Source organism: Armigeres subalbatus, chromosome 3 (genome assembly GCF_024139115.2).
Source record: "Armigeres subalbatus isolate Guangzhou_Male chromosome 3, GZ_Asu_2, whole genome shotgun sequence".
In the NCBI taxonomy this organism is placed as follows: Eukaryota; Metazoa; Arthropoda; class Insecta; order Diptera; family Culicidae; genus Armigeres; species Armigeres subalbatus.
Genome location: NC_085141.1, coordinates 178,917,652 through 178,938,014, shown reverse-complemented (window position 1 = coordinate 178,938,014; position 20,363 = coordinate 178,917,652). Strand labels below are relative to the sequence as shown.

The following is a 20,363-nucleotide window of genomic DNA, read 5'->3' as shown; positions in this document are numbered from 1 at the left end:
AATAATTTGAATCAATGAATGGAAATTTAAATTGGTTGTGCGCTCTACCAACTTTTGATTCCTACCTGAGCCTTTTCAAATATCATATTACATAGAATGCTTGGATTCAGATTTTATCCCATCAATATAGCAAAAATTTCGGAACAAATTAAGCAAACCGACCTTCCTTTTTTCATCGTGAACGAAAACTACTCGTGCCAATCTTTAAAAAACGCGATGTTACACGTCAACTTTTTATGTTATGGGATCGCTCAATGTAATCATTTCAAATTATTAAAAATATTTTTTTCGTTTCAAGCTTTGATTAAAATATGTGGAAAAAACGTAGGTTATTTAATAATCAATAATAAAGAAAGAGCTGCTAGAAAAGTTGGCGGGCCGAATCTGAGTTTATTTTTCTCACGTATCAACCCGAAAATTTCCAAGACCGGACCGAGAATCGAACCCAGCCACCTTCAGCATGGTCTTCTTTTGTAGCCGCGCATCTTACCGCACGGCTAAGGAAGGAACCAAGGCGTACCTCTGCCATAGAACAAAACCCCTCAGATTCCAATCAAATTCCGCATGAACTCGTAGCGAGTGCAGAGGTGTCCTCGGCTTGTAGTGGGCGAGTGATGGCATCATCAATTCCTTTCCATTCCCGAGAGACAGTGAGATCGTGGCCAGCACCGTTATCGACCATTTAAAAATATTACAGCTCTCGGACTGTGCACATTGTGGTTGGAAAGCAATCCCATGCTTCCATCCATTGGCTCCTTGTGCAATTGCGATTGTTCTGATCAAACACGGAGTAGCAACTATGTAATGTAATTTAAAAAAGACAGAAATCATGTGTTACCTACAACGAGGTGAACCATATTGATTGGGTGGCGTTGTGTTTCATGCTTCCCTAACCAGGTCTTTCGGTCAATTTACCATACGACTACTTTTACGTTACTATTTGTTAACATTTTTGGATATTGTTGAATATTTAGAATTGATTGCCCCCTAGTATGTACATTGCAAACGTTGCATCCTACATGAGTGCTTGAATGGAATTGTATACGTACCATTTCTGAATGTTCTGTGCTTGGGCCTGAAGTTAGCCAATAAAATTGTAAATTGAAACGATTCCCAGACACAGACTCTATATAGCTGGTGCTACATGGCACAACACAATTCAAATAGGATCGTAATCCTAGACAAAAATCAGGCTATGAATACAGCAACCTGATTGCTGTTGATAAAGAGCGAAAAACGCAAATTAAACATCTATTTGCGGAATTGACTGATGGACCAAAATCTACAACGAAACCTCATCAAATCCCGTGTTTCCCGTATCCCGGGCACAATATTGGCGATTCTCTCAGGGCACTAATAGGGACCGTTTGTTATTTTAATTTGTTGAATGTGCTGGTAATTGTTTATTTTTGTATGTTGGTAAATTTTTATGTAATAAGTTATTGTCTGTCATTCACACAATACTTTATAAGCAACTGCACTCGATCAAGTAGAGGTTGCGTGAGGTTGTGCCAATTGGTCGTCTGATCCCAACCCACTGAATCAGTTCAATCAGATCGCCACTGAAGTTCAGTTCAGTCAAAGTTAATTGCCTATTGTCCGGGTGTTAACCACCCGGATTGGAAATTAACTTCTACGGGTTTATCCGACAGACGTTGGTCTGCATAGTTGGCGAAAATGCGTGTTTTGAATTGCCCATGCGAAATTTTCATACAAATATTAATTTTAGTTTTCCACAATTTACTCAACTTTACTCCAATAAATTTTCCGAACTAAATTCTACATATGCACAAGTCGAGTTTTAAAACAGTAAATTATTTTCTGATCCGGGTGGTCAGTATGTATCCGAAAAATAGGCAATTAACTTCGATTGGTCTGAAAGAAGTCAACCTAAAATTTGAGTTCAAAGAACCTACAAACGAAAAATCGCAAATACTTTGAAGAAGAATTAAATGTCATCATTCAAACATATAACACATCGAACTATTGTTATCTCATATTTTATTATCCTCCTTCAAATTATTAGTTTTGCTGGATTCCAGAGCATCTTTAACTCATCCAAACTCCTTTCTCTGAATCTTCACCCTTTCACATTTTCCTCTTTTCGTGCTCCATCCTCCCGACTTTATATTTCATTCTACAAACAGATATTGTGGGACGATTTTTTTCTTTCTTCTCCGGTTTGCTTGATCTTATAGATAGAAACAATTCATTGGTTTTAGATGTGAGTCTGCGCTCGATCTTCACCTAAATGCTCACGGCTTAGTTGCGTAACGGTCGATTTGCAAAGATAGGAAACGATCGGCCAATGATGGCGATCGAACAAAACGCAGGGAAATGTCCATCAACGATACAAAGTTGTGTTAGTTGCATGTGTGTGCTCAATTTAGAGATCGAAAATGCAAATCGCATGCATCGGCTTCGGAGCGATCTGCGGAACATTCTTCAACCGTAAATCAAAGAGTGTAAAAATTATTGTGCAGTTTGCTGATAGAGTTAGATTCGGTTAGTGGAAACAGAATTCAAATTCACAGAACTTTTTTTTTTGCGGTATTGAATGTCTGGCGTTCTGATTTGTTGCCGACTCACTTGTCGCTCTTTAGTTTGAATATGTGTGATACTGGTCTCTTGTTTTGCAATGAAAATGGGACGTATTCATCTAAGTGGTAATCAATTATTACACGTACGAGTAACAATGGATTGTGTTCTGCTTTAGTTGCTCTCAATTGGCCTCTTTCTAAATTTCGCACATAAAACAGTTTATTAAATCTGGATTGAATTTTGTTTCCGCCAATGCATGTGTGTTGTATTCATTCTTCTCATTCTGACAGCTATGTTTTGGTTTCCTCAATTTTACGTCTTGTATCATTTAGTGTCTTTTATCTTGTTTTATTTCTTAAAAAAGTTGTTCATATATAATAGTTTTGAGTAATATTCTTGTTTGGAAAACGAACTGATGAAGAAACGAGCGGTTACATTTTGATTTAGCGTGTACTTTGCTGATATAATTGTTGCTTTTACTTGAGTAGTTTAGTGGATAGCAATCGTGTCAAACTAAGCGCTTTTTGTGATAAACTTGCTTTTGCTCGGTATCAAAGTTCAAGAGTGTTTGAGTTACCGTCCTGCACGTTTTTATTATGCCGTGTATTGGTTTAGTTTATGCTTAATCAACATTTTAGTTGAGACTAGATGTTTTCTTTTATCATAACTTCAAGAAGAGTATTATAATAACTTATAAATTAACTTAAATTTGAATAAAACAATAATGTTGACTTGTTGAGTTAAACCAAGTGACGCATTTGGTAGTTCCTAATAAAACTATTCTGTAAATGTTTACATTGTTACATTTATACGTGTGTATAAATATCCTTGTTACATACTTATACATGATATATAATCTACTTTATTCTGCCTTTTTAAATACTTTTAGTCATTATTGTTAATTTTAGTGTTCTATTAATATCAAATTCATTTTTTACATAGATTTTATGTTTTTCCCAATCAGCGTGTGAAGATTAATACGAGAAATAACCGGTTCGAGTTTACGGAATTGTTCTGGTTGAATTTGTGATTACCGTAAAACAAATTCTACCATTCTGTGGTGTGTATGTGAGTTTCTTTTCCGCGTACAGAAAAGCGCACTGAAACAATAGATAGAGCGCCAAGCGTTTTAAATTCATCACAAGCAATTCTGGCAACACTGAATGAGTAATTTGGTGATTCTACAGCTGAAAATGGGAGCAACATGGTTTTTCCCTCAATAGTTTCTCTTACATTTAATTACGCGCTCGCAAAAGTCTACAAAAATGGACGAATTTGAATTTTCAGGATGCACATATTATTCATTTGCGATACTCTGCATGATTGATGTTGGTTTGCTTTTGTGTGGTTCTGCTGTGGTTTTGTAATATGTTGATCAAAAGTTTCTACTGCTCGCTACTTTGTTTCTCGGAAGAAGCTCTGTAATTGGTACACACATCTCATTGGGCTACGATGTTGGAATGTTACACACTTTGTGTCTACACAACGAGGACGACATCTATAGTGTTTTGAGTGTGGTTTGTTTTGTTACTATTCTGCTGCCTAGCATTCTGCTGGGTTAAAGTGAATTCTCAACTGTTGAAGGAAAATCAAACCCAAAAGCCTCGAAATTATTGTTCGCCTTGAAGCATGTGATAGTGAGTGTCTTATTGTTGTTGTAAATATATAGTTTACCCTTTATTATTGTTAAGATTATATAAATATGAAATTTCAAAGCGTATAGCAGGCTTGTTACAAAAAATATATATATTTTGATAGTTTTTTTTTCTATTACCATTTTTCCGGTTCACTGATCAAAAAAGCTATGTTACTTACAATTATTGTTTTTGTTCTTTTTTTGTTTTGTCACGTTTTCTTTGTAATAATAACTAATTAGCTACTTAGCTATCTAACTATATGTGAGGGATGAAGAAGGGTTCTTAGCAGTATTCTAATAGTTCGCAGAGAAAGCTGTCCATTTTTGAACCCTCATACGCAGCTACGATGCAGAGGGATGTGCCAGAACAAAAAGTGTGTAGCCTGTCACTTCTATATGTGTATTGGTGAGTGTTATTAGTTGAAAGAATCGCCCAGACTTGTGATGATGTGGTTATATATTTTTTTCTGGTAACGACGGCATCCTCCTTTCTGATGACTATAATCAATCTGCTTCTCCCGTTATATGTTCTTACAAATTAGTATCTATTGGGCAAATATACAATTACAATCACACTATTTAACGATAGTTTAGTACTTTCCTTCATACAAAATAAAGTCCATACTTTCTAAAGCAAAATACTGATCTTACGTAATCTTACTTAACTTTGCTTATGTTTTGCGTCATAGTCACAAATCAACAAGTTGTTAGTTGTTCCTTCCTATTGAGGAAATCGTGTTTCCCTCTTAGCAGCGTCTTCGAACTGAGATCAAACATAATATTATGAAAAATCTATTTCCCTTTCAGAACAGATTCCCCATTTTTTGTCAACGTTCACAGCGAGTATTCAACCGTTGTCCGTTGAAAACGATTTCACACAATATCATTTCTTATCAAATAAGTGCCCCTGATCTACGGTCATACAGCACTATTCACAAATTATTCCTTCACTTCAAAGTACTTGTAGGTTGGGTTCTCGTACCCGTTGATCTGCATATTGGCCACGTGCCGCTCTTCCGGCGTGATGGGCTGCCCGACGGCCTGTGGGTGGTAAGCAAACGACATAGTTAACGCAATTTCTTCTCTTTTCGCCGTCCATGCTTGTACTAACCTGATCAACCTCGACGAATCCTTGAGCATGAGGTGATCTCGAAGCCTTCCACTTGGCGACGGCAACACCCACAAACACGGCGCCCATTAGGGCCACTCCGGCGAACATCAGAGTGAAGTATACGTTCCGATTCTCACGTCCGTTGGGGCCGTAGATCTCCCGCCGTACCGAGTAGGTCTGAAATGAAAGTACGTTTTGTTAGAAGAAATAACAACTGAATAAGCGCTTAAGTCCTTTAAATGTAATTTTTAATAAGTGAAATAGTTTGATAGACATAACATCAAAATTTTCCAAAGGCAAGTTCATCCATCGTTTCATGACTTGTCAAGCTATGCAATGTGGCACGTTTTCATGGAATCTGATTGTTCTCTGCAGCGATATAATGTATTGGCAAGAATGACCATGTGGAGTAAATTAGACTGTACAATTTTGGTACAGATTTATCATATAAAAAGCCCATTTTTCGTCATTGTAAAACATAGCGTGTGCAACTCGTTGCAAAACTCGTTTTTTGCGATTAGTTGCACAAATTAATATTGTAGAACTCAAAACGTGAGAGCAGCAACTTACAAATAAATTAAGGGGTTTGTGCTGGGTGTTCATGTTGGTTGCAACATCAAAACTGAATAACCCGTTGAATGAAATATTTTGAAATTCGTCATACTTAGAAAGTGGCCGTCTTCTACAAATTTAAACATGCGGGAAACCTTTACAAATTCCTCTTGATATTCTTAAATTTGAATAAGTTAATAAGTTATTGATAAAAATTAAACAATTCGTCCGGGTGTTTTTTTATCTGTGAGAATTTTGTAGGAATGGAATTGGAGCTCCCAGAGGAATTATAGAAAAAAAAATCATAGAATAATTTCTGGAGGAGTTTTCCGATGAGGAATACCGGAAGAAATATTTCAAGGAATTTATAGAAAAACTTAAAAAAAAAACTCAGTGAAATTCTTGGAGGATTTTTTAGAGCAGTGAATTTAAACCCTGGGACTAGCGAAGGGAAAAATGCGGATAAAAATGCTTAATGGCTGATGTATTACAATTCCAACTCTTATTGATGAAGTTTTGATAATTGTGTAAGCCTCCTTTCAAGAGGCTCGGAAGCCTCCTTTCAAGAGGCTCGGAAGCCTCCTTTCAAGAGGCTCGGAAGCCTCCTTTCAAGAGGCTCGGAAGCCTCCTTTCAAGAGGCTCGGAAGCCTCCTTTCAAGAGGCTCAGAAAGCGTTCTTTAAAGAGGCGCAGGAAGCCTCCTTTCAAGAGGCTCAGGAAGCCTCCTTTCAAGAGGCTCAGGCCTCCTTTCAAGAGGCTCAGAGCCTCCTTTCAAGAGGCTCAGAGCCTCCTTTCAAGAGGCTCAGAAGCCTCCTTTCAAGAGGCTCAGAAGCCTCCTTTCAAGAGGCTCAGAAGCCTCCTTTCAAGAGGCTCAGAAGCCTCCTTTCAAGAGGCTCAGAAGCCTCCTTTCAAGAGGCTCAGGCCTCCTTTCAAGAGGCTCAGAAGCCTCCTTTCAAGAGGCTCAGAAGCCTCCTTTCAAGAGGCTCAGAAGCCTCCTTTCAAGAGGCTCAGAAGCCTCCTTTCAAGAGGCTCAGAAGCCTCCTTTCAAGAGGCTCAGAAGCCTCCTTTCAAGAGGCTCAGAGCCTCCTTTCAAGAGGCTCAGAAGCCTCCTTTCAAGAGGCTCAGAAGCCTCCTTTCAAGAGGCTCAGAGCCTCCTTTCAAGAGGCTCAGAAGCCTCCTTTCAAGAGGCTCAGAAGCCTCCTTTCAAGAGCTCAAGCCTCCTTTCAAGAGGCTCAGAGCCTCCTTTCAAGAGGCTCAGAGCCTCCTTTCAAGAGGCTCAGAGCCTCCTTTCAAGAGGCTCAGGAAGCCTCCTTTCAAGAGGCTCAGAAGCCTCCTTTCAAGAGGCTCAGAAGCCTCCTTTCAAGAGGCTCAGAAGCCTCCTTTCAAGAGGCTCAGAAGCCTCCTTTCAAGAGCTCAGAAGCCTCCTTTCAAGAGGCTCAGAAGCCTCCTTTCAAGAGGCTCAGAAGCCTCCTTTCAAGAGGCTCAGGCCTCCTTTCAAGAGGCTCAGAAGCCTCCTTTCAAGAGGCTCAGAAGCCTCCTTTCAAGAGGCTCAGAAGCCTCCTTTCAAGAGGCTCAGAAGCCTCCTTTCAAGAGGCTCAGAGCCTCCTTTCAAGAGGCTCAGAAGCCTCCTTTCAAGAGCTCAGAGCCTCCTTTCAAGAGGCTCAGAAGCCTCCTTTCAAGAGGCTCAGAGCCTCCTTTCAAGAGGCTCAGAGCCTCCTTTCAAGAGGCTCAGAAGCCTCCTTTCAAGAGGCTCAGAAGCCTCCTTTCAAGAGGCTCAGAAGCCTCCTTTCAAGAGGCTCAGAAGCCTCCTTTCAAGAGCTCAGAGCCTCCTTTCAAGAGGCTCAGAAGCCTCCTTTCAAGAGGCTCAGGAAGCCTCCTTTCAAGAGGCTCAGAAGCCTGCTTTCAAGAGGCTCAGAAGCCTCCTTCCAAGAGGCTCAAAGGCCTCCTTTCAAGAGGCTCGGAAGCCTCCTTTCAAGAGGCTCGGAAGCCTCCTTTCAAGAGGCTCAGAAGCCTCCTTCCAAGAGGCTCAGAAGCCTCCCTTCAAGAGGCTCGGAAGCCTCCTTTCAAGTGGCTCGGAAGCCTCCTTTCAAGAGGCTCAGAAGCCTCCTTTCAAGAGGCTCAGGCCTCCTTTCAAGAGGCTCAGAAGCCTCCTTTCAAGAGGCTCAGAGCCTCCTTTCAAGAGGCTCAGAAGCCTCCTTTCAAGAGGCTCAGAGCCTCCTTTCAAGAGGCTCAGAAGCCTCCTTTCAAGAGGCTCAGAAGCCTCCTTTCAAGAGGCTCAGGAAGCCTCCTTTCAAGAGCTCAGAGCCTCCTTTCAAGAGGCTCAGAAGCCTCCTTTCAAGAGGCTCAGGAAGCCTCCTTTCAAGAGGCTCAGAAGCCTCCTTTCAAGAGGCTCAGAAGCCTCCTTTCAAGAGGCTCAGAGCCTCCTTTCAAGAGGCTCAGAAGCCTCCTTTCAAGAGGCTCAGAGCCTCCTTTCAAGAGGCTCAGAAGCCTCCTTTCAAGAGGCTCCGAAGTCTCCTTCCAAAAGGCTCCGAAGCCTCCTTTCAAGAGACTCGGAAGCTGTATTTCAAAAGGCTCGGAAGCCTTCTTTCAAGAGGCTCGGAAGCATCCTTTCAAGATGCTCAGAAGTCTCCTTCCAAGAGGCTCGGAAGCCTCCCTTCAAGAGGCTCAGAAGCCTCCTTTCAAGAGGCTCAGAAGCCTCCTTTCAAGAGGCTCAGGAAGCCTCCTTTCAAGAGGCTCAGAAGCCTCCTTTCAAGAGGCTGGAAGCCTCCTTTCAAGAGGCTCAGAAGCCTCCTTTCAAGAGGCTCAGAAGCCTCCTTTCAAGAGGCTCAGAGCCTCCTTTCAAGAGGCTCAGAAGCCTCCTTTCAAGAGCTCAGAAGCCTCCTTTCAAGAGGCTCAGGAAGCCTCCTTTCAATAGGCTCAGAAGCCTTCTTTCAAGAGGCTCCGGAAGCATCCTTTCAAGAGGCTCAGAAGCCTCCTTTCAAGAGGCTCGGAAGCCTCCTTTCAAGAGGCTCGGAAGCCTCCTTTCAAGAGGCTCGGAAGCCTCCTTTCAAGAGGCTCGGAAGCCTCCTTTCAAGAGGCTCGGAAGCCTCCTTACAAGAAGCCCACCAGTTTCTCCATGTCTCCACTTCAAGAAAGATCTGTTTGGGGTGTGAGAAAAGGTGCAAGAATGATGTTTTGGATCGTGCTCTCGCTAATTTCTATACAATTGGACGTGTGAGCATTTGTTTTGGTACTTTGACAAAATTGCACGGTAGTCTATTCTTCGGTGAGAAAATCAATACAAAAAATTCTTCTTAATTGTAGAAAAATACGGCTGGTAGAATAAGTATTATAACGTTAGCATTCTCAGTCTGGAATAATAAGGACGACTTGTCATGGCAAACGTTGAAACAGGAAATTCTTCAGAATATCTGCGGGAGACTCTGAGAAGATTTCAAGGGAAAAATAAGAGAAATTCTCTGGAATTTCAACGTAAAGTTCTTAAGAATTTCCGCGGAAGATTGTTCAAAATATAGATTTCAATAAAAAACATCTTTGGATTGCAACAACGAAATGCTCGGAATTTTCAAAGAATTTGGATTTCTACGAGAAATTATTTGCACAGTAGACGTTCGATAACTGAAAGTCATATAACAGGAAAAAAAGTCATATAACTGCAATGCTTTTTAACTGCAAATCGATAGTTGCAACAGTTTTGCTGAACTTGAAAACGATGTCAAAGTCGATGATAGCGTAATGCAGCACAATCTGGTACACTTCTGTTTTATCTGACGTCGACTGACAACCGTTTGACGTCTAGAACGCATTGCAGTTATCAAAGGACATTCGACACATTTTGCAGTTATCTAACGACTAGTATTTATATTGTCCTTAAGACATTCTTTGGAAATTCCATTGGCTGATAAGCAAAATACGGCCGAATTGGTAATTTGGCCGAAAAAGTCGTTTTTCTCAACAGGTCGTTTGACCGATATGGTCGTTTCGCCGAAAATATCATCAGTCCGAGAATGTCGTTTGGCCGAAATGGTCGTTTGGCCCAACGGGTCATACACAAACTACATTTTCGGTCAAACCATTTTCGACCTGATAATAGTTTCAGATAAACGTTGCTCGGCTTAATGGAGTTTGGCTGCGCTTTCTGAACAATGACCATTTCGGCCAAAGGGCATATTCGGCCAATTTAGCTATTCGGTCAACTGTTGTTTTGCAACTGATCGACCAAATGACATTTACGGCCAAATAACTTTAGGCTAGATATTTAGTCTTCTACTACATGGTTTATTCGGTCAATCGACATATCCGGTCAAACAACTTTTGGCCTTGTGGTTTTTGGCGAAAAGACTTTCTGCCGAACGACTTTTTTTCCGTGCAAACATTCCATTTCAACGAAAAGTTCTCTGGATTTCAGTTCTTACGGAGAGTTTTTTTTTCAAAATTTCAACAAGAAATTGCTTGGAATTTTTAAGAAAAATCAATGATTTTTCGAAAAAAAATCAAACCATTCGAAACATTCTCGGGAGTTGCTACGTGATGTTGTAGGGATCAATCAGAAAATTCTACGGAAGTTCCACTGAACCTTTGGAATTTCCACTGAAAATTCTGCGGACTTCTTTGAATCGGCGTGGAAAATTATAGATCGGCGGCGTGACAAATTTTAAGAAGGCGCGCAGATGCAAAAATGTCGGCGGCGTGCCAAAAAAATGTCGGTATCTAGAGCATCGTAAAAATTAATTCTCAGTAAAAATTCCGAAGTCATTCCACGACAAATTTTGCGGCTAATTTAGTTCCTCCTCGAGATCATCACCGTTTGGACTACCCCGTTTTGTGCCACCAGGTACTTAGTTTAAGCACACACCTCTAAATATCACAATCAAAGCACTTTTTTTTGGAAATGAAGTTTAATTTCGAAACACATAGTTAAGTTTGCCATGGAAGATGTTTTTTCTGACAAATTGCGAAAAAATATTCAGCTGCCTTATTAACTTGCATCTCCACAGTTATTTTTTTAAAGCTTTTATTTATTTATTTATTTTATTATTTAAAGTACAATGGATACACTATGCTCGGGGGAGCCGAGAATGTTTCCCACCCGAAAATATCCTAGGCGGGTCTGAGAATTGGACTTACCATCCCACAAGCCATAAACCAAAAAAAACTATGTCGTATATCATTTATATATATTTTTGTTTAATATTTGGAGCAGGCAAAAGTCACTGGAAGTGGAGTTCTTTATAATTACTTCTCCCAAACGTATAAAACCGCCTCTTCTTATCTTCTTTCTTTCGTCTAGTGAGATATGTATCTCTTTGAAAATTATAAATATTTTCTATCACTTTACATTTGCGCTAATTTATCTTAACCATAGAGAAACAGACGTCTCACTCAACACATGTTACATCGTTCACCTTTTTAACGGTTGATTTATTTTTTGTAGGTGGTCAATCGGCCACCGATGGCGCTTCCATCGAATTTGCTTGTGTTTAACGTTTGCGCACTACCGCCATCTGGTTGCCGCTTGGCCACACACAGTGATTTTAGCATTGGGCAGCAATGTTTCCGTGACGATGATATTGATTGCATTTTGTTCTAAGTAAGACGTCTGTTTCTCTGTGTCTTAACTAAAAGAGAACTATTCATGACGAGCTGTGGGAGGCGAGCGGTTGTGGGCTTCGGCTGCGACTAAGGGAGGATTTTTTTTATTTATGGTTTTTTTCATCTTAAAACACCAAACTTAGGGAAAAGCAGGGCTGATGACTAAAAAAGAACATATGCAGAACAAGTGAATGGCCGTAAGGTGGCACTTTATTTATAATTTACCATGAGCAACTGTACTAATAAATGTATTTTTGGATGGTTGTATTTAACAGTTTTCTTAATTGCAGCTTGAAACACATAAGACTTGTAGATGATCTACACTCCAGAGGTAACTCGTTATAGAGTTTACTTCCGCTATAAACGTTTTTTTATTCACAGGACACAGGGTCATCTAGAACGTCGTTATTTCGGGAAACATACTTTGTCCGAAACATGAACAACAGAGATCGGCGATAAGAACTAAATGAATAGCGATATCACAGAGTCACATTGTGTTAAAATTACAAGGATCGAAAGCTGGCTCCAAATTTTTACATTATAGGGGAACTGTTCCGTTTTCCATCTCACTGAACATATATTCATCTCATCGCAAAACAAAGAAATACAGCACCAATCTAGTCGCTTCTAGTTTGCTTCTTGTAGGAGCTATGTGATGAAGTGCCGAACCGTTCCTCTATAATCCTCATAGTGCGAAGCTTGCAAATTTTACTCACCGGTTCGCTGTGCCCATTATCGTGGGCCAGTATGTGCTGCATCCTGGGTTCCGCCTCTTGGTGCGCAACCGCGGCAGCTACTTCCTCGACGGCACGCTGCACTGCCTCATCATCGACCGTCGGTAGAGCGGTGGACTGTGGACTGTTACTGAAAATACGAACTCTCCTTTAATTATTATTCATTGGTACTGATCGCATTGTACGTACGAGATAGTAGCCTCCTCGGTGTAGTCCCTGGTAGCTTCCGTGTCTTTGACAGTTTCCAATTCGGTTTGCTTTTGGGTTTGTGGCTGTTCGGATACTGGGATCTGCGTTTGCACTTGCGGTTGCTGTTGTGGTGGCAGTTGCTGTTGCGGCTGCTGTGGAATTGGTTGCTGAAGCTGTTGTTGCTGCTGCTGCTGTTGTTGTTGTTGCTGCTGTGGAGGGGGTTGCTGCTGCTGGATTTGCTGCTGTTGCTGTTTGTAGGCAGCTTCCATTTTCTTGGCCTCCAAGCGCAATTTTTCTTCGCGAATCTTCTCTCGTTCTTGTGCACGCTGCTCCTTACGTTGCTTTTCAGCTAGCCGTTGGCGTTCTTTCTCGCTGACTTTGCGTTCGATCTCCATGCGGTACTTGTCCAGGATGGCTGATTCGGCATCCTCTGTCATAGCCAGCATAGATCCGGGAGTTTCATCTTTGGAGCGTAGCGCTTGGATGTAATCATCCATAAGTTGCGACAGTTTGTTGGAAAGTTCCGGATAACGCTTCAGCATCGACATGGATTGGTTGACGGCACGATCAATGTCAACGAGACGCTCGAGAGTTCGCGGTCGTTCAGAGGCTGCTGCTTCCAGTCCACCAGCCCCTCCGGAGCCCAACAGATGACGGTAGTGAGACAAAGCATGAGCCCGATCCTTGTGAAGGGCACGCAAGAGCTTCTGCAGACATTTTTCGACACGATGAGACTAGAAGATTGAAATGTTAAATAAGAAACGATAACATTTAGGTTGAGAGAAGGTTTTACATTCGGTGGCTGTTCGGTGAGAGCCTGGGTGTAGCACGTCATCGCTTCCCGCTTGCGCTGATTGATATGGGCTAGAACTCGCTGTTGATGCATCGCTGCCAGTTGATGCTTCTCGGAGTTGCCTTCCTCTTCCAGTGCCTGCACAGAAGTCTAAAAGGTTACAAATACATTCGGACGTTCATTACAACTGTTGAAACTCATGTCAATGTTTTCAAGTAACTATTTCTATCATTCCGGTTGCTACAAACTAGTGCATTCAACTACTTAGGGATAAATTTCAACTACGGACGGGTGTAAGGTTTTGGAAAATCTATGACATGATTTTGCATCAGAATGAAGGTCTTTAGTTACCTGGAACCGCGCGGTCATTCGCTGCTTGAAGGTCTGGGCAGTTTTGGGGTCGGCGAGCCGCATGTCCTGGTACTTCTCTTCGAGGTCGGACCAATCTTTCATCACTCGGGTCACCTTCTCGCGGTGGCTTTCCTCAAGCCGTTGTTGCGCTTCCTGAAATTCAGCGTGCAAACTCTACGAACAGTATATATTAGAACGAACTAATCCTACAAACCTTGAAGCTCTGGTGCTCGTAGCGTGGATCGAAATGGGTGAAGTATGGATCCGGGGTCGGAATGGCGGTTATTGGAGTTGTTGGAATTTCGGTTTGCTTCTCGGTGGTGCTCGAAGCAGTCGTTGTGTAGGTGTCCTTCTTGTCTTTGGCGAACAGCGGCATGGGTGTGCTGAAGCTATCCCAGGCTGCCGATCCGGTATCAGGTTCCTTGTCGGCGTCGAAATCCTCCTCGGAGTCATACTCATCATCGTCGCTTTCGATTGGCTCATCTCCTAGCATGTCCTCGTCTTCGTCATCATCGATGTCGTCCTCGTCGTCGTCATCTTCGGAGTTGTCTGCGTCGGCGTCGTCCAATGCTGGTAGCACTTCACTTTCCTGGGGCAGCACCGGTAAATCGGTCTTTTTCACTTTCATTGGAACTGTAATGAGATCGAAAATAAAAAAACTCATTAGGAAGATTACGATGGAAATGGTCGGACGACATTAAACGATACAATGTTTCGCAATAATCAATTTCTCGTTTACTTTTGTGCGTTTGCATGTTTCCTGCATTATAGACTTACAATGCCACAACATCAATCTTTTCTAAATATACTCGCTGCCAATGGCAGCCTGCAAATTTACCCACAACGACTCCGGAACTTTCAACAATACATGCCCCTTCATGACCGCTTTATTGCTTCCTCATGCTGCCCGTGGAATGTCTCAATGGGGAACGAACTCAATAATGACCTCAATAAAAATGTCAAGGACATTAATCGTTATCGTCAGCCCAGCCGAGTCCCGCGATCTGAACCGTTGCTTTTTCTTCATTGCGGAACGGCGAACCGTTACTGCAAAATACCCACCCAATGTAAAAGCTACCCAAGTGAGAACGTCGCCGCAGCATTCAATGGCTAACTTCTGGGCTTGAATCACCGGGACAGAAGCGACGTTTTTTTTTTATGAAACATCGACGACGCAATATAGCAGTATTCCCCAATCTTCCAATCGCCTTTTGCTTCTACTAAAATTTCGAATGTATTGTTTAGGGTAAATGATGTATTTTGGGCATCTGGATATATTTTGGACTTTTGGCTATATTTTGCGTGTTTTTCTACTTAGACTTCTTCAAATAAATAGTAACCATGTGTCTGTTCAGCCTCTTTCATAATCACATTTCTTACCATGTTTATGTAACAAATTAAAGAAAATATAGCCAAAAGTCCAAAATATATTCAGATGTCCAAAATACCATCGTTAACCTATAGGTACGTATCCCATGCGACTACTTTTATGGTTTGAACTAAATGAAGGCTTATCATAGTGTCGTTAAAATCAACAATCTCTGTTAAATCAAAAAGATGTTTATAGCCAAACATTGCACGTTCTCTTGATTATGATTCCCAAAGTAAATTATATTAAATAGTAAATTCGTTCTTTGTGAATTACGTTTTGGCAAATTTAATCATAATAGACGCATAAATCTCTTTTAGAACTAGTCATAGTATCAACAAAGTTTCATCACATCATTTTAATTATTTTTGGTAACGGTTGAAAGTACTCTACTTGGAGAACAATCATAAATAATTAAGTAGTGCTTGTTAAATTGCTGCAATCAAAATGTTTTATGATTATATGGTAACTGTTTCTGTTCTTCAACTCATCTCCCATATGCATCCAGTTAAAAATAAAGATTGTTTCTTATTTTTGTATTTTTTCAGCAGTGACATGTCCGTAAAAAGAACCGACGAAATTTACTTCTTTGTATTGAGATGAGATGCATTTTTGACAGTGAGATGGAAATGGGAACAGTTTTCACAATAAAAAAGTTTTAAGATGCGTCGTTCCGAAATTTAATCAAATTTCATTGTACATCAATATCGTTCAAGAGATATTTTATTTTTTTATCGTCTTGGCGAACGGACTACAATTTTAACATTGTAGTCCGTTCTCCAGAACAAATTTCCCTAAACGCAGATTTGTGAACATCTGACTCGCAGTATCCTGGAACCGTTTCGATTCTAGGTCGGGCTTCGATTTTATTAGCGACAGCGCGGTTACCAAAATTGCCACACGGAACGGAAGAAGGAACATGTTTATCGGTCGCCTGAACAACAACACGATGTTGAACAACAGATGAAAAAAAATCCTCCAAACAAACACCACGATCCATCGAGCAATGGAAGCTTTGTGGAAATTTTGGCAAACCACAATCAGTGCAGTCAGTGGAGTGCGGGACGGTTAGGCAGTCAGGTGGGAGGAGTGGAAGTCATTGCAACGGAAAGCCATTTGTTATTATCGCCTTCTACGCTCTCGGAAACTGCATAGCAGACTTCCTTTTGTGTGGGCCAAAGCGTTGATAACTTTTTTACGACCGCCGCGAACGTAGGTTCAGGCCATGCTCTGCAGTTAGGCACCTTATACCTACTCGTACTCTGGCTGGCTGGGTGTAAATCGATGGTGGGTTCATTCACAGTTGTCCCAGCACTTCACTTCAGCGGCACTGACTGAGAGTGAAGTGTGGTTGGAAGTTCTGCCAATTGAGTATGAGCGAGTAGAGATTATGGTGATGGCAATGAGCTTCTTGTTCACACTGTTGGGTGGTGGAGAAACCATGGTGATAATGAGAGCACATATTTTTTATGATTGTTGGCTTTAATGTTCATTTAAATTGGAATAAAATGATATCTAGCAACTTAAAACGAAACTGAGGTTTCGTAATGAGTTACTAAAAAGGAGAAAGCAGTTTTTTATACTAACCAAATTCGGCCCTTCAAAAAATATTTCGGCAATCAATTCTCTAAGATTTGAAAATAATATTTTTTTACATGGTCATAAAAAATCCAGCATTGTAAAAAGCTTTAGATCAAAAATAATTGTCAGAATTAGATGATGTATATGTTATCTACAGTTCAAATATCGATTTTATATCTGCGTTCATTAACAAATATATTGCTCAATGTCGTTTGATATCGCACTTTACGTCCTCATATTTTCATTTCGATTAAACCCATAGTAATCTTTCTCCAACCGTCGTCAAAACTGCTCTGAATTGATGAACCTAAAATATTCAAAACTTAATAATCGTTCAATTCCCGAGCTTCGCACTCCACAACGGAATCGAGCACACACTCATTACTGCGATTCAACACGCTGCTCCTTGGCTGTCGGGCACGAACAAACAGACCTCGTTACACGCTCTGGCTCCTTTGTAATGGCTTCATATCGATAGGCATTTCTTCTTCTCGTGCTGCTGGCACATTAAAGCAAAGAAGGGAAGACATTCAACAACAAAGCGGCCCCATCAGTTCGTGGGAGCGAAAAGCCAGTCACTGCGCGTCGTCACGGGTCGACCGACAGTTCCTCCCGCCCGGACATGGAGACGAAAGAAGCTTTTCTATATTTATATGGCTACGAGCGTGTGATGAGGTCAGGGCGCACACAGGATGCCATTGCCGAGCTTCCCGTTCGTAGGATATCTAGACCAACATTCGAAAAGGGTGCAACAACCTAAATTTATTCTTTTCGGTTACTCGTTTACACAAATACATGTAGACTAGAACTAGAAAGGATAAGTTTTGTGCTGTTACGCCCTTTTTTAATTGTTGGTCTAGATATTTTCTTTTTCTCCACAATACATAGAGGAGAATTATTCAAAATGCCCCACCCAAGCTTGTGCCATGCTAAGTGACAAAAATAAAACAACTGAAATATTTTAAATACAATCAAATAAAATAAATATTTCATAGTATTTAGAAGAATGTAGCATGGGCGAGATTGTTGCAACACCACTAGAGCTGGAGCGAGGCACTCCGGTGCGGAACAGACAAAATTCACAGGAAATGATTATGCAGGAAAAACGCCTCGAAAAGGAACGTAATCTTTGTACACAAATTCTTCTTATTGGCATTACATCCCCCACTGGGACAGAGCCGCCTCGCAGCTTAGTGTTCATTAAGCACTTCCACAGTTATTAACTGCGAGATTTCTAAGCCAAGTTACCATTTTTGCATTCGTATATCATGAGGCTAACACCAGGGAAGTCGAGAGATTGCCTAGACTGGCGCCGGAAATCGACCCCAGCCACCCTCAGCATGGTCTTACTCTGTACACAAATTACGTAAGGCATTAATGGGAAGGGTGGAGTGGGTTGAGCAATCGTTACTTATTGTGACATAGGGGAGAGGTTTTTTTAATCGTTACGTTACCCATTTGAAAAAAGGACAAGCCTCGCGGAATCCAAAACGTAATGCACTTGCGTTTTCAAGGGCACCTCATTCAAAACGGAAGCCATACACAACTGTCATTTTGTCCAGTGGGTGTTATGTGTCCTGTCCGTTGTCTAGGTATTAAATGTTCAAGTCTGTACGACCTCTGGTCGAAGACGGTGTTCCTGTCTTTTTTTTATTATTTCAGCTTAGCTGCATCGCATGCGTGGAATAATAAAAATGTCAGTTATACGTGGTTTCCATTTTGAATCGGGTGCCCTTGAAAACGCGAGTGCATTCAGTTTTCGGAAGGCTTGTCCTTAAAACCGAATCAATTGGCTTAAAAATCAGAAGGGTTGTATACAAGACACGACCGCAAAGTAAACGCTGGACAACGTAAGGTCATCGTTGCTATTAACTTGTCTGCTGTTCACTAAACGATTGTGTTTTGTACTTTGCAGAAAATTCTCCTCAGATCAGTTTTCTTTTGTATAAAAAGATAATCTTGAAAAAAAAACCGATTCATTTTCGATAATGGGCCTTCCCAATCACAAACAGCAACAAAACCAAATCAGAATCTTGAGAGAACATTTCACTTGACTGCTGCTGATACCATCCATGTGAATGGATTTTTGCAGCGCCATCCTTCCTTCCTTCCGACTAAACCTTCCTTTGTATAGAATGGTGGTCCTGAAAAGAACCGAATTATTACCGCATGCGCATTGCAAAACACTATCAGCAACTACTCAATAGTTTGAATTTGCAGGAAAACTGTGACTTGAGAGCTGCTTCTACTGATTATTGCCAATAGATGGACAACATCGTCGCAGAAATGCATTCCACCGCGTTGCTGCCAGAACCACCACAGACGCCATCGTAGCAAAACTGCGAGAAAATTTTACTTGAGTGTTGCTGCTGCTGACAATGACAACTATACGAACCACGCTATCGGTGGTTATGAAATTTCCTGCAGCAACTCCGGCGATGCCGATGCTGGGACCACTGGGACAAGAAAATTTGCGAATCCAAACTATTTAGTAATTGGTGATAGCGATTCGAAACGCGCATTATTAGAAATAAAATGAATCGGTTCTTTTCCGGACCACCATTCTGTACAAGGGAAAGTTGAGCCGAGACGACCTTTTTTCAAAGTGCACATCAATCGCTTGGAAACAGCAGAAAGTTGCCGTCCCTAGTAGAACCATGAGCGCGCATCGTAGGGAGACGCTGCTGCAAACAATTAATCGCTTGGATGGCATCAGTAGCAGTCAAGTGATTTTTTTCTGATTTGATTTTGTTGCTGTTAGTGAATATAATCGCTTGGTGACGGCAGAAAGTTTCCGTCGGTAGCAAAATCACTAGCGCGCGTCAGAGAAAGACCCTGCAAAAAATATTTGAATTTATGACATCAGAAACAGTCAAGTAAAATCTTTTCTCAATGATTTTAGTTGGTTGACTGCTACTGATGCCATCCATGCGAATATTTTTGGGCAGCGACTCCCTCCGATGCGCTTCTGATTCCGCTGGCGAAGGCAATTGAATCATTTGTTTGAGAAACTGAATATATCCATTTTTCACAATTCCGAGTAAACAACAAAAAACTATTTTTAAACAAACTGACACCGAATCTTTTGATTTCTTCGATACAGCTCAATAGTTTTTGGCAAAACTCAATATCCTGGGGCACTTCCAGTTTGAAAAAAATGTCACATATGCAGTTTCTAAAACAAACGGTTCAAATTTCTGTTGTTGCCTAGCGATTCTGATTTTCCCTTGTATAAAATGGTGGTACTGAAAAGAACCGATTCATTTTCTGTACTGTGTATTTTCAATTACTAACTGCAGCAAAACCATGCGAGAAATTTTTACTTAAGTGCTGCTGATGTCGCCGACAGCTACTCTATAACTTGCCGCGAAAATGATACAGATTCAGCTACAGATGTACCGACGGTACCGACCCAGTCGTACTGCCCGTTCTCCATTCCTGTTCTCCAAGTCCACTCACCGTGAGCTCTGTTACCGTACACGGAAGAAAAAAAGTACCCAAAATTGAGTATTTTTAAACTTACTTTTGAGTTATTTTTTCTCTTCTCTTTCATCCACACTTTCTTTTGTTGTCAAAAACAAAAGAGCCAAACAATCCAACAACGCCAGTTCAATACGGGAAGCCAGTGTTGAGTTTTATTACCTGAGGTCGAAATTGAGTGAATTAAACTTAAATTTGGGTCAATAAATTTTCCGTTGGGTACTTTTTCAACATGGGAGTAAAGGCAAACTACTGTAGCGACCCTAAACGCCATGCAATAATCATCATTTTTCTTCTATATTTAAAGTATGTCATATAAACGAACAAAAGGAAAGATTGGACAGGTTGGAACCTGTCCATTTATGTTTATCAAATAGCAACCGCTGTTGAAAATAAACAACGGATATTTAAGTATAAGCAAAACTTGGCGAATAAG

At 41.1% G+C, this 20,363-nt stretch overlaps 1 protein-coding gene across 13 annotated transcripts in view; it reads right to left on the bottom strand.

Moving 5' to 3' along the window:
• Positions 1–1,984: 1,984 nt before the first annotated feature.
• Positions 1,985–20,363, bottom strand: part of LOC134224785 (amyloid-beta-like protein) — a 278,948-nt gene continuing 260,569 nt past the window's right edge. For 9 of the 13 annotated variants that reach the window (XM_062704358.1, XM_062704359.1, XM_062704350.1 and 6 more), the window contains 7 exons: positions 13,712–14,130; positions 13,498–13,671; positions 13,147–13,296; positions 12,354–13,087; positions 12,147–12,294; positions 5,289–5,465; positions 1,985–5,218 (listed from right to left, as the gene is read on the bottom strand). In XM_062704358.1, the coding sequence (XP_062560342.1) occupies positions 5,117–5,218; positions 5,289–5,465; positions 12,147–12,294; positions 12,354–13,087; positions 13,147–13,296; positions 13,498–13,671; positions 13,712–14,130 (1,904 nt within the window). In that variant the 3' untranslated portion in view covers positions 1,985–5,116. The remainder of the gene's footprint in view (positions 5,219–5,288; positions 5,466–12,146; positions 12,295–12,353; positions 13,088–13,146; positions 13,297–13,497; positions 13,672–13,711; positions 14,131–20,363) is intronic. The other 4 variants (XM_062704361.1, XM_062704363.1, XM_062704360.1 and 1 more) reach the window with 3 other exon arrangements.